Source organism: Apodemus sylvaticus, chromosome 2, assembly GCF_947179515.1.
Source record: "Apodemus sylvaticus chromosome 2, mApoSyl1.1, whole genome shotgun sequence".
NCBI classification, from domain to species: domain Eukaryota; kingdom Metazoa; phylum Chordata; class Mammalia; order Rodentia; family Muridae; genus Apodemus; species Apodemus sylvaticus.
Window position 1 is genome coordinate 165897369 of NC_067473.1, and position 15125 is coordinate 165912493.

Genomic DNA, 15125 nt, shown 5'->3' on the forward strand with positions numbered 1-15125 from the left:
TGCCCAAGGAGGACAAAAGAGGACATGACATTCCTCTGGGACTGGAGTTACAGTTCATGAGTCACTATGTGTGGATTAAGAGCCAGAGAGCTTTTCATATCAAATTGAACTGAGCTGACAGAGAGGTGGAATGCCTTGTCCAAGATCCTATAACCAACAGGGGGTCAAACAAGTGACTGGATCAAGACCCTGAGCTATGATCTTAATCCATGCTGGTATGGATTTTCCACCAAAAAAAAAAAAAAAAAAAAAAAAAAAGGAAAAGGGGAGAGGGGTTCATGATGTTTTCCATTATATGGTATTTAAATAAAAATATTCCACACAAGATGCCTCCTTGCTCCTGATTTCCTTTCTCTGAAACAACAGCTGATGCTAGTTCAGGGGTTATTTATTATGCTCCTCTGAAGAAGTAGGTGCAGCAAGGTCCGGGCCTAGTGAACAGCCGTAACTGAAGTCCTGCTTTCCAGTCCCACAGAATGCCTTCTATTGAAGTTTGGAAAACGCGATTCACTCAAGAGTCTATGTTATGAAAAGAAATGGATAGACTTGGAGAGAGCAACGCTGAACCTGAGAGATCTCTCGCTGCTTGCTCTCCTCAGCTGAGAACAGGAAATTGTTTGCATTCATCATTCCCACATCATATCATCATGGTATGAGCACATGACGTGTGGGGCCTTGAGGGTGATGGAACCACAAACTCCCCTCTCCAGGGCCCACCCTGAAACATCTCCTCATCAATTAGAAGTATAACCTTGTTCAGTCTTGTGAAACGGACATGTCACTGTGAACCAACACTGAATGTTCTTACTTCGTACTTTGGGCTGCGTAAAAGATTCCTCCTTAATGTCACTCATTTCTATGGCATTCACTGGCTCCAGACAATATCTTCCTTTATAACCATTTTATACCCTTTCTGTGTGGGGTGTTTATTTTTAAATACAGCTTTTACATTTTGCTTTATTGTTGATAATATGGGTTTTTTTTTGTTTTTTTTTTTTTGTTTGTTTTGTTTGTTTGTTTTTAGATAGAGGTCTTGCTGTATCCTAAGGTAGTCTCACTTTCCTGAACTAGACCCAAATCATCCTCCTGTCTCAGCCTCCTCACAGTAGGTGGAATGACAGTTGTATGCACCAAGCCTGGTTCTTGAGTGACAACATCACAATATTGCTTTGAGAGGGGTGGGGACAGAGAGAGAGAGAGAGAGAGAGAGAGAGAGAGAGAGAGAGAGAGAGAGAGAGAGAGATTCACTTGGAAACAAGTTTTTAAAACTATGCCTGTGTGTCTGAAACTGAAGCAGCAGGAGGCTGAGACCATTGATAGCACCGGGCACTTCTAGCTTTGAAACCCACTACCCACTCTGAAGAAGGGATAGCTTTCTAGTTCATTTGGAATCCCTTAGTCCTGCTGAGTGGCTGCAATAAATGACCCAGAACCAGCAGGGTTGATTATCAACACGGTGAGGGGAGAGTTTTAAGGAACAAGAATGGGGATGCTGATCACATGGAGAGGAGGCGGAGGGAGATTGGCAGAGTGACTTTCAGATTCGGGCGGTCATCCTGGAGCCAAGAGTGTGTAACCAGTTTCCTGATGAACACAAGAACACATCTGGTCACTCACAATCTGCCTTTGACCTATTTCAGGTCTAAGTCGCTCACTGTAGACTGGGGGGAAAAATCTGATTCAGAGGACAAATGTGTTCTTCCTGAAGGCCATTTTATTAGGGCAAGAGGAAGAAAGATTAAATACACAGGGAAGTTTGGTAGCAGAAAGGAAGTGGAGAGGAAGTGAATGTGGAGACCATGTGAAGAGAAATAAGGAAACTAAAAGGGAAGAAAAGACAGGAAAAAAAAAACCTAAAATATAAAGCCAACAGGAATAAGGAAAGGGAGATTGATCTATTGCTGAGAAAAATTCTCTTTAGGAATTCTGCACCTCGAAGTTGCACATGGCACGGAAGATGGAAAGGATACAGCAGATGCAGCCGGCGTGACCCTTCTGGACCAGATGTTCAACCTAATGACAGCCTGGGCCCAGGTGCTGATGGCCTCTGGCCTGGTTTACTTCATCCAGGTGAGTTCAGTTGTGAAAAAGCGAGAAGAAACTTTCCTTTGTTTGTTGCTTTAACTGTACTATCTCTAGGAGGAAATGGATGGAGAAAAAAGCAGATGTAGAGCCTACAAGGGAGTGGGAAAAGAGCGCCATGGTGCTCTTAGTAATAAAGGGTTTCAGGGACGTGTGTGTGTGTGTATGTGTGTGTGTGTGTGTGTGTGTGTGTGTGTGAGTGTGTGTGTGTCTGTGTGTGTGCGCGCGTGTCTCTGTGTGTGTCTCTGTGTGTCTGTGTGTGAGTCTGTGTGTATGTGTGTGTCTGTGTGTGTGAGTGTGTGTGTGTCTGTGTGTGTGAGTGTGTGTATGTCTGTGTGTGTGTCTGTGTGTGAGTGTGTATGTGTCTGTGTGTGTGTGTCTGTGTGTGTGTGTCTGTGTGTGTGTCTATGTGTGTGTGTCTCTGTGTATGAGTGTGGGTGTGGGTGTCTGTGTGTGTGTCTGTGTGTGTGGGTCTCTGTGTGTGTGTGTGAGTGTGTGTCTGTGTGTGTCTCTGTGTGTGTGTGTCTGTGTGTCTGTGTGTGTGTGTCTGTGTGTGTGAGTGTGTATGTGTCTGTGTGTGTGTGTGTGTCTGTGTGTCTGTGTGAGTGTGTATGTGTGTGTGTGTGTGTGTCTGTGTGTGTGTATGACTGATTGATGCTCAAGGAAAGAAGGACAGAAATTAGGATAATCAGAGGTAGTTTGAACAAGGGTGCTGGGATTACCCAGTGAGTCCCCAGTACCAAATAATATTTTGAACAGTTTATTTTCTGTGAAAGAAAGGCATGTGAGTCACCCATTAGCTGAGAAAAGGGTCAGTTTAGTGAGGGATTCTGGACAAATACCAGGGCCAAGTTCACATAGCTAGGAAGTCTAGATGAGCAAGACACTGCAGAGGCTAGACTGCATCACATTCCTGTGCTGGAGCAGGACACTGCAGAAACCAGACTGCATCACATTCCTGTGCTGGGAGCAGGCTATCTGCTTTGCTTCCCACAAGTTAGCCAATACATATAAGTACATTTTCTTAAACATTCTCTTGGTTTCTGCATTTCCTTTTCTTCTTTACGCCTCTTTCTTTGTAACATCTTCCCCATTGCTCTTCTTGTGTAGCGAGTTACTGATGTATTGAGGGCCGGAAAAGAATAGCATTGGGGCTAGAATTCAGTTTTCAACGGGGCAGGGACAAGGAAGACAACCACAATGTCCAAGGGGATGAGTCAGGAGCCTTCTAGGGTGACAAGCTGACACCAAGGGCTATTATTCATCATTCCCTAAGGAATGACGCTTAGCCATGGCCCAAGCCACACAGAAGATCCCTGCTCTTCTAAGCACTCTGCCTCACAAGATGTAGTCATCAGTCACAAGAATCATCGATGTCACAGGCCAGTACAGACCAACCCTATGGGCCTGTCCTCATTGTTACAAGTAGGTCTGACAGGGCACAGCCAGGATGGGTAGTTGATAGGCTGCTGAGAACTGCAGGTGTGGCCATTTCCATGTCTGAGATTATTTCCTTCCCACAGCTTCCTGGGGCCAGGGGCGAGGAGAACTGTGTCAACACTGAACAGTAAGTATCTGAGAGTTCAAGCTAGGAGGAGAGACAGACAAACGCCAACACCCAAACACAGGCTAAAAGGTCAGCAGATAGTCCCGACTTCCTTCTGTACTGAAATGGGCACCACCTACCATCATAGACATGTGTGTCATGCCAAATGCTCAGAATAACCCTACTGAGAATGTTTTTTTCCCCCAAACCAGTCTTCTCATCAACACAGCATGGTTAATTTAAACACATAGAGGCATCTGCAAAAGGCTGCCTCAACTGTGGTTTCCAGTGATTCATCGTCAGTGTAGACTGGGTTCAGCAGCCAGTCATTGGCTTATCTTTTGGGTGATTCCCACAACATCATGCCCACTTCAAATCCAAAAGAATTTTTTGGTTTCAAGTAAGGACAGACAATAACAATCCTGTTCACGCTGAAGGAAAACACGCATTCTGACGCAGAATCATTTCCCTGAAAGCCACTCTATCAGATGTGAGGGGAATTAAGTAATTAGGATTATCTCTATTCCTTGGCTTGTGTATGTCTGATACTGGCTAGGTAACATTGAGGATTCAGATGCCTGCTGCCATTTGGAATCTATAGTAGGAGTGAAAGGATTTGAACAAATGACAAGTGTGAAAAGCAAGATGATACTTTGTTTCAAGGGGAAAAAAACAAACTACATTTTCTATAGAAGAGTGACCAAATATGGAATGCAGAAATGATACATTGTTTCAGGGAAACAATGCATTTTGTATGAAGAGTGACCAAAGATGAAATGCAGAAATGGGTCTCAATATATATTTAATAGAGAACATTTATTTTATTATTTTAATGAAAAAAAAAACTGGTACATCTTTAAAGAAACATGCATTCCTCTGTCTACCCCAGACTTGCGGTTTTAGTCTCTCCCACGCAGTTCTCCTTGTGAAGCCAGCCTCTCCCTTTTTTCCCTTCCTGTTTGGTCTCGGTGGATGTACCCATCAGTTTTAAGTTTAGATATGAAAGTGTAGGCCCTTTTTAGGGGAGGATGTTGCAAGAACTTGTGAAATATAAATTACAAATATGACTTCTTTCATGCCTTCAACTGAAACTTTCATGATGTGTACATTTTATTGACCTTACATGCATAGGAGTTCAATGCTTATGTCTGTTTCCAAAGCCACTCTTAGACATTTATATGCCTAATTCTTAAGAACCTCCATCTCAGCAGTTCATAATAGTCATGGGAACATCTTTTCCTTTTCTATTTTATCAACTTGGAAATAACTAGGCTTAATAACATAGTTTTTCAAACAAAAGTCGTTACAGCTGTTTCTCTTCTCCTCTCCATTCTTAGATCCCCTTCCCTTCATTCTCATGACCATTCTTCTTAATAAAATTTTTAGTGACGGCAAAAGTGTTTTGCACAGCATTGCTACCTTCATTATAGAACTCTATTGAGCTTGTTCCATTGAACTTTTTCAAAAGTAATTCTTAGCTGGACATAATAGTACATGCCTTTAATTCCAACACTAGGGAGGCAGTGGCAGGTGGAACTCTGTAAGTTCAAGCCCAGTCTGGTATAGATAATAAAGTTCCAGGCCAGCAAGGTTACAAAGTGAGACCTTTCTCAAAAAAAAAAAAAAAAAAGCTTGATGTTTTTAAATTATAGTGTGATATTAAGTATAACAATACAATCATTGCAGCTTGCACTATTTTTTTTAATATAATAATTTTGTCCACAGTTGCCTGACTACTGACTGGGTGCATCTCTGGTATATATGGTAAGTTTGAGATACATAACACCCTTAAAGAATTTTTCAGATGTATTTTTAAAAAAGTTTTTCAAATGCCGCCTCTTCGTGTGAATAGGAAACATAGCTATATTTTGCAGTAAAGTTTCCTTAGTTTACCTCTAGCCTATGTGACAATATGCTGTGGTTTCCTATTTCAATACAGTCCCTTCAGCCAACATCAAAAGATTTTAGTGCCTCTCGCCCAGCATGTGCTTAAGAAATACTTCTGCACAGTGAAGTAAGAAGCAGCCCCTTCAAACTATCTTCAGTGTTGTTTGCTCTCCTGACTGGCACAGTGTTGCCGAAAAATCAGTAACTGATATATACAAAATGAAACCCTCGGGATTGAAGGATTATTAGTGTTCTCTAAAGAACAATGATCGTCATCGGAGATTAGAGTATAGTTATGTCAGACCTGGGAAACCAGTTGACCACAGCTTGGACTTGACGGGGTGGGCTCTTCCAGGTTGCTGGTGGTGGTTGGCGCACTGCTTCTCCTGTGTGGCCTGACTTCAGTATGTTTCCGATGCTGCCTGAACCGTCCAGAAAATGGAGAAAATGAGGCCCCACCACCTTATGAAGTGACTGTTATTGCTTTTGACCATGACAGCACTCTCCAGAGCACCATTACATGTGAGTGTACTCAGAACACCAAGATATGGCATTACGTTTAAAGATGTACTAAAAGGTTTGGAGGTGTATGTAGGGTGACCTGCCAACTAGCATTGTGTTTGGGAACTCAGTTTTCATTTCCAGACGCCGATGAATGTGGTGACCTGGGCTATCATTGATGCTTGTATTCTCAAGTTTTTTGTTTTATTTTTTGTTTTATTTTTTATTTTTCATTTTTTGGCTGATGATAAATTGATGAACAAAGTAAAATATGGGAATCAAAATTCTTTGAAGGGTTTTTGTAAAGTTTGTCAAAGTTCGCAGCAACAAGTTTGAACATGGGTGAAAGACATGTTAGGTGTGATATAGGTCTCTCGCGTTTGAGGACATCACCTTTGGCTGTCATTATCTCTCCACCAACTCTGTCTTCCTTCACAGCTCTGCAGTCTGTGTTTGGCCCTGCAGCTCGGAGAATCCTGGCAGTGGCTCACGCACACAGCTCCTTGGGCCAGCTGCCCTCCTCTGTGGACACACTCCCAGGCTACGAAGAAGCTCTTGGCATGAGCCGCTTCACAGTGGCAAGGTGTGGGCCGAAAGCTCCTGATTTACCCTCCGTCCCAGAGGAAAAGCAGCTGCCTCCCACAGGGAAGGAGTCTCCTGGGACAGAACCTCCGTCACAATGATGGGGATGCTGATGGTATTCCTGATATCCAAGGCATCCTCAGATCTGGAAAGATCCCCAGATACATTAAATGCTTTCTTTTCAACCACCCAGAAAAGTTCAGGATGCCATGTAGACATTTTTCTGTGAACAAGGTGGGTTCTCACTCTTCATTCATAGCGATATGCTTTTTCTGACACACACATTTCTAATTGAATTCTAACTCGTTACTCAAAGTTCAAAGTTTGCAACTTACCTTTAGCTATATTGATTACTACCAAGGCATGGAACATTAAGGTGTCTTGAATTTCTTCAACTATGGCATGTGTATAAAGTTCCTTTAACCCTATAATCCTGCAAATTGCTCTTACGTCTGCTTGACTGTGGTAATCTTGAAGGGAAACACACTTAGAACACAGCCAGTGACATAGGTGCACCAAGTCTTTCCATCTAGGGAACAACCACCATTATGCTGAACAACCACGGCAACCTGGTACACCGTACAATCCCCACCTGGACTTACAGACTGCACAGCTGGTGGTGCTGATATGAGGGGAGAGGCTATACTATAGCATGTGCCACATGTCAAAACCTTTCTATCATTTTGGTCTTACCCACAAGTGTGAAACATTATACAGAGTGCTAAAGTGGTCCTGGCAGCTTTTCAGTGTTTTGTCCTGCAAACATACACACACACATACACACACACACACACACACACACACCACATGTGCACGCACACACACAAAAGCACATACATACAAGCACATACTTGCTCCCATGCACACATGTATACACATACACATACACAGATACATGAGTACACACACACACACACACACACACATGCACACATTCTTTTTAGTCTCTGAAAGAACGCCTTGCTCTGCTTCTTCTTCTTCTCAGGATGTAAAGCCTTCACCATGTGAAGTCTAGAGTGACTTAGCCTGGCTCTCGAGGTGGGTCTTGCTGCCATCTAGTGGAACAATAATTGAAAATGCACTTCATTGAGGTCATGTGCACCTTTCCAATTCTCAGTGCTGCTCTAAGCCTGGATCTTAAAATGAGTGCCAAGCTATTCTGGTCAAGTCCTACCTTCTGAACTACTGTCATTACAATCAAAGCAGTGAGATGTTCTCTGGAAATAAACTACTTAGAGTTACTCAAATCCTGGAATAATGATTTTCTCATCTGTAAATTAGATATCATTGTGCACATCCAAGAACACGTATATCCAAGTGATGATTGGTAAAATATTACGTGTTATTTTTCCTGTTGTCATCTGTTCTTCAGTGGCCTATGATGCCTTCACTGAGAATTATGTTCTGTTTGTCCTTTTGCCTGTCTGCAGTGTTATTGTAAAGCTATCGGTAAAGAGCCCCTATTTTATCAATAAAAATGTCTTGATTGAGATAAACAGAAAAAAAATCTAAGGATTCCTCTGAACACACTTTGCAGAGGGGTATTTGAGAAAACTGTTTTGTAGGTGCCTAGCTGGGGTGCCCTGGGGAGATGATTGGATGGGGGAGGGGGTGGTTAGTACTGCATCTCATTAAATACATTCTTGCAATGTTCCCTGATGCCCTGAGGGAAAGCACGTAAGTGAGTGTAATTGCTGGTGATTGGAACTCCTGAATCTCAGATCAGAGTGCCTGGGGACGTTGATCAGTGTGACTTGTTAACAGAAGCTAGGGTGGTTTTACACTCCCCCCCCACCACCACCACCAACAACAACAACAACAAATCTAGCCAGCCATCCTGCATTCCAGGAAGTCGGCTTCACTTTCTTCACCTTTAATTATTCATCTTTTCTTTTGAGATGGGTGCTTTGATGTATAGACTGGGATAGTCTCCAGGTTTCTATGAAGCCAAGGCTTGCCTTGACCCAGAGTTCTTCACACCATCTATCCTCCCCCCTTTGACTCTGAGAGGTTGTTTCCCCATCCCCCACCCACTCATCTTCACCTCATCCTCTGCCAGTTTCCCTGGGATATCAAGTCTCTACAGGATTAGACACATTCTTTCTCACCGAGGCCAAGACAAGGCAGTCCTCTGCTACATAAGTGCCCCACGGACCAGCCCATGTATGCTCTTTGGTTAGTGGCTTAGACTCTGGGAGTTCTGAAGTGTCTAGGTTAGTTGATAATGCTGTTCTTCCTATAAAGTTGCCATCCCCTTCAGCTCCTTCAATCCTTCCCCTAACTCTTTCATAGAGGCCCCAACCTCAGTCCAATGGTTGGCTGTAAATATCTGTATCTGTCTCCATCAGCTGCTGGTAGATCCTCTTAGAGGACAGCTATGCTAGGCTCCTATCTGCAAGCACAACACAGCATCAGTGATAGTGTCAGGATTTGGTGGTGCCTGCCCATGGGATGGATCTCAAGTTGGGCTGGTCACTGGATGACCTTTCCTTCGATCTCTGATCCGTTTTTGTCCTTGCATTTCTTTTAGACAGAAAAAATTCTGAGTCAAAAATTTTGAAGGTAGGTGGGTGGTCCCATCCTTCCACTGGGGACCCTATCTTTTGAAGATGGTCTCTTCAGGTTCTATCTCCACACCATTGGACATTTTGTCTAAGGTCATCCCCACTGAGTGCTGAGAGCACTCACTCTCAGGTCTCTGGGACTTTCTAGAGATTTCCCATACCCTCCAAACCCCTGCAGCTGCATATTTCTATTCATTCTCCTGAACCTCTAGGCTTTTCTCGTGCCTCTCTGCATACCTGTCCCTGCCCCCCTTTCTCCTTCCTCTCCCACCTAGGTCCTTCTAAGTGAGATTGAGACATCCTAAGTTGGACCTTCCTTCTTGTTAAAATCCATAGGGTCTATGATTTGTATCACAGATATTCTGTACTTTGGTAGAAACAACTCAGATGTCCCTCAGCTGAAAAATGGCTACAGAGAATGTGGTTCATTTACACAATGGAATACTATTCAGCTATTAAAATGAGAACATCATGAATTTTGCAGACAAATGAATGGAACTAGAAAATATTTGAGTGAGCTAACCCAGACCCAAAAGGACAGGCATCCATTGATAAGTGGATTCTCATTCTTCCTTTAAGAGCAAGGATTAAGATCTGGGATAACAGAGGAGTGACACTACGTTCCATCCAATACATTGGCTTTTCAGTGTTCAAGATGATACTGACTTGAAAAGTTAAGTGGTGGATAGATATTAAAAGTCCTACAACTTCTTTCTCTGCTCAACCTAAGACATGTTAGAAACCTCAGTAGAGTTCATTACTGTTTTCAAGTTCTTACTCCCTTCTTAAATGGCTTTATACCTATTTTTTAAATCTCAAGTGAAATAACATGAATTCATCCCAATGCCTATGCTTTGAATGGTGCTAGAGAAATTATCCTGCAGCTCCACTCATCCATAATAGGTTAACAGTCTTCAATGTCTCTTGGCACATCTAGCATTAATTCCATATTTACTATGCCAACAGCTGTATTCCTTTTGGAACATATTTAAATTACTGTCTCTCTTCTTAACCCATACTGCACTGTCATTCTACTAAGTCTAGAGAGGTTCTTGCCCTGGTTAGGAAAAGGAATGAAACTCATATGTAACTTTCTATCCCACCACCCCAAACATCTATACATCTCTTCCTATTCGCTTTTCTGTTTATTACCATTGAAACCAGTGTATTTTCTCCCTAGTAACACTACTACTAATGGTTAATGGCACTTTATGTGCCAATAGTTCAGCAGGATCCTTTAAAGTAAGAAGTATCATTTAAGGAATACCATGCCAAGAATAGCAAAGAGCCAGCCAGAGAAGATGTAAGATGGACAGTTTGATTTTCATCTCTCACTTTTTTTTTTTAATTTTGAGGACTGGTCTCACCAAGTTGACCAGATTAACCTTAAATTTACTATGTAGGTCAGGCAGGCCTTAAACATATAACTTCTAGTTTCTTCCTCTCAAATAGCCAGGATTATAGATCTGTATTACCATGCCTTGTTTATGCTATATTGTTTTTGCATATTTAAGGAAATTGGTGGGTTATATTTTTCTTTAGGTCTTTGGTGATTACAATATGACTTTCCTGAAGGCCCAGACACAACAAGAGCCCATGTTTAAAGTCTCAAGGTGCTGGAGTAAATAACATCAGATGATGTCAGTCACATTTAGACACTCTGAAATGGAAGGGGCTTGTTCGCTCTGCTTCCTTTCTTGACTTTCTTTCCACCGAGGCCTCCAGCACAGTGGAAGGTGATTCCCACATTCAGGGCAGGTTTCCTCCACCTTGTAGTCATTATCCTACTTGTTGGACCTTTGAGGAATCTCCAGCCTTCCATAGACATAGTCCTAGACATCTGCCTCTTAATCCAGTCAAACTAGCAACTAAGACCAACCTTAATAGTCTATAAAACTGTTTTGTTAAAGATTAAAATCAGTAAAAATCTTCAAAAGGAAGAGTATGGACTAAACCTGCCTTGCACAGTGACAAAGAAATGCAGAGACACATAGGGATTTGAGTGTCACACTAGGAATAGGACCATCATAACAAACTGATGAGTTGGATAAAGAACTGTGTACCTGGAAAACATATTCTTAGCCCTTTGTTTGGGAGAACCATAGTTTATTAAATTAATACATTTTAAAAGCTTTTTATCAGATGGCAAGATGTTAGATCTGGCTTTATCTTGTTAGTAACAAGATTTTAGATCAACATAGGGTAGTGGAGGCAAGGAATGATAATTTGGGGGACTAAGTCTAGTACAAGATAAATTGTCCTCAGGCTCTGGATCTACATATCACTAAAGTTCTAATCAGTCAATCTGCCTTTGCAGACACATGCTTTTCCCAGGAACTCTTATATATGGAAAAACAAATTTGCTAATGAAATGTATAAAACCTTAATCTCAATCAAGAGTGACCTCATTAAATAGTGAGTCAAACAAAATAAATCAATTCATCAAACCAGTGTTCTTACAACTGAGTGAGAAAAGACTCAACACAGCATGCCCTTCTGGACTCTTGAGACAGGAGGATATATATTTAAAAGCCAACATCAGAAGCTTTGTTTGTTTTGAGATAGAGTCTTACTATACAGACCAGGTTGGCCTTGGACTCGCATAGATCCACCTGCTTCTGCCTTCTGTGTGCTGGAATTGAGGGTGTCCCCCATGATACCCAGCCATGATTTTATATACAGCTTTGCCAGGAGTCTGACAAACCACTGGTTCTCTCTGGATAGCAGACATAGGGAACCACTGGTGGGGATGGGGGTGGGGGAAAAACTTGGTTTTGTGAAAGTAGAGACTACTTTCCATAATAACACTTAGTTGTCTTGACTCTAAATTACTCAGTGGCCAGATGCTGCAGGACTATGGCAATTAACACTCAATGGTTAAAAGGAGGGGGATTAAGTAAAGGATTTATCCCTTCTTTGGTCAGGCTGCCAGGAGCTCTCACAGACTAGGCTGCTTAACACTTTGTGAACCAGAAAAGAAAAAAGAAGCCACTTACACAGAAAACACCACACGGGATTAGGCAGAAAATGGCTACATCACCTTTCTTTATTGCTTTCAGCCTTTTATATCCTTAATACAAAGAGTTCTCTATGTAAGAAAGAATTACCTCATATATAAAATGTTACATAAAGGTGAGTCACAGAAAAATGTTGATATTATGTTGAAAACAGTGTTTCATTCTGTAAGTTCATTATAAGTTGAAAGCAACCTTTCTCATGGCCTTGTCTTATCATGGGCACACCTGTGGCTTCATCCTTGGACCTGAATGCTTTTTCTTGAACACAAATTTGTCCCAAGCCTATTTCTCTTTTTGGTGTAATTATGAAAGCTCATTGTATTTTTACTAATGCAGCCCTTATTATTATGAGTGGCATATTCTAGTCTTGATCTTTATTATCTTCCTAGCAAAACAACTAAAACCATCTTTTAAAATTTTCTTCCTAAGATTAAATCAGGAATCAATAATTCATCTAAACAGCATTAATTCATGAAAGTTCATCTGTGTATAGAGCCGCAGAAAATTTGCCCAATAGTGTAGGCTAATGCTCAGGAACTGTATTAATTTAATAATGACAGGAAAAGCATATCAACAGCAAGAAGCAATTCTGGGATGAAAGATTTCATTTCAGGGCCTTGGTTCTTAGAGCCCATCCATCACAGACCACATAAAAATGGATCATTTCAGGCTAGCCTTAGGATCTTCATCCACTAACCGTAGGATCTCCTAGATGGCTTGCAACACAGTGTAGATGAGGTGATCATTCCCCCTCATTGATGCCTTCGTTCCTTTTGCTTTCTTCATAGCTTCTTCCATGGCGGGTATTTACATTTCTGTGAAAGGAAGGCAGGAAGCATAGCATTATAGAAGAAAAGGGATACAGTTTTAGGCTTTGTTTAAAGTGATTTAACTTAGACATTGAAGTTGAAGACAATGAGGAATTGGTTAATATCTTATGGGCAGTGAATGCCACAGTAGGATCAATGCTTTTGAAAGAAGTTGTAATGGAGCTTTGAATCCATGTGTTGTCACTGAAAAAGACTTTTCCTCTATGGAGCAGGATAAAAACAATGAGGATAAAGATTATGGGGTGTGTGTAAAATGGTGGCAATTATCTCTCTTTTTTAAACAACATACTTAGCGGTGCCCAAGTTGAAATCAGTCAGGAAACAAAGAGGTCAACTGATTGCTCTCAGTGCCTCCCCTTTAATTTGAATCAATGGAGACTCACCAGCTTTTCTTTCACAGCCCACACAAATACATCACAGCTTTATACCACATCCTCCTGCTGCTTACTCTGGGATGTCTCATGGTGATTATAATTCATTTTTTCTTCACTTCACATTGGTCAAAATTATCACCCCTGCAAACACGCAGAACTGAGTCTAGGGTGATGCTTGTATATGAAAGAGAATCCCTATCTACACCATAGGACAAAGTGACCAGGATAGCCCCAGGCTCCACATGTTACTAGAGATGAGAACCTAGGCTTTGAAGGCTAGAGCAGCCTAGGTTCTACATTTGTCCTTCATAGGCCAATTAAAAAACATGCAATAGTGAAAGGCAAGGGAGGGAGGTTTAGTCAATGTGAACACACTGGGAAGAGGGACAAGAAGGTTCCCCTTCTTCTACCTAAAGTCCATTTTATGTCCTAACATGAGTTTCTGTTTAAATAGAGGGCCAGAGGTATGTGTGGCTAAGCAGTAGGAATCCACCCATCATCTATAGACACCTGTCTTTCCTGTGTGGTAGTCTGACAAGTTTTTAGAACTGGAGACCAGTTCCTCTTCTGGCTGCACTAGGCTTCCTTGGTCTTTTCCTCTATCATGAGGTACTAGGGAAATTCCCAATTTCTCGGGTACATCATGTCAATAGTCTAATTCTAAAGGGAACTACACAGTGTCTGTTTAGAATAGCTTACTTCCTGTGAGGAGGTTTACACTTATGTGTGGGAGAATCCTGAAACAGGAATATACCCATTCACAAGTGGACAGCACAGACTGCTTTGTGGGGAGCTGAGAGGAGGTGAATCAGGCTGTGGTGGGTAGCTCTCTGTGGAGGAGAGCAAGCAGACACACAGATGCTCTGTTGCAGTCTACCTCTGGTCCAGGTCTAGGCTCCAAACTGTATCAAAGATTCTTGCTAAGTTAATTATGTGCATGAAGCTCTACCAGTCTTAGTAGAGGGTCATCTTGGTAGATATAACAGTTGTAGACCAGAATTTAGAAAGAAAGCAAACAGCACATCGCTTAGCAGAGTCTGGAGATCATGAGTTTGTTTTCCCACTCCTTGGTTAAAATGCACCAGCTAGAAGGTAATAAAGAGTCCAGAATGGAAAACCTGCCCTTGACCTAGCAGAGTAGGAAAATAACTTCATTGATTTATGAGTTGTTCCAGAAGCATCAAGTGTTAACTGTGGAAAATATTTGACTTGCTCTGAGTAATGTTGGCTACCATCCTCCTGTTGGCACACATACCTTGAACAACCCAGAATTTCACCATCTGCCACCCCAGAATTCCTTACAATTTTAATGTTTGAAAAGGGTCCCAGGAAATGAGTGTCCAAACTTCAAGATGAGAAATAATAGAAATTTAAATACCAAGTGAGCAATAAAAGAATAGTTTCTGTGATAGATAAAGACTTAAAATTTAGTAACAATAGTAAATAAATAAGAAGATAGTAGAAATTCTGAGTGCGACCTATGTGGAATGAATCCCGGGAAAAAAGTTGGAATTGTTTTTTATAAAGATAATAAATGTGACCAATAAGCACTTTGGACTTTGCCCCACATTGGATGACAGCAAATATTTGAAGAAATACGTAAAGAAGGAGAAAGGATAACTTTACTTTTTCAGATGTGTTCCTCACAAAAGGATGCAAGGCAGAAGGGAAATACAGAAGTGTCATGGCCTCTGGGCTGCTGGACCACCCTAAAGCACCACTAGTTTAGTTTGGATGATGAA

General features: G+C 41.7%; 1 protein-coding gene across 1 annotated transcript; it reads left to right on the top strand.

The window, feature by feature from the left end:
• The first annotated feature begins 1572 nt into the window (after window positions 1–1572).
• Window positions 1573–8070, top strand: Tmem52b (transmembrane protein 52B). The gene is made up of 5 exons (XM_052172711.1): window positions 1573–2070; window positions 3606–3649; window positions 5354–5392; window positions 5871–6037; window positions 6455–8070. Exons 1-5 carry the CDS (start codon window positions 2005–2007, stop codon window positions 6697–6699), a joined length of 561 nt encoding a protein of 186 aa, XP_052028671.1. The 5' UTR covers window positions 1573–2004; the 3' UTR covers window positions 6700–8070.
• The last annotated feature ends 7055 nt before the right edge of the window (window positions 8071–15125 follow it).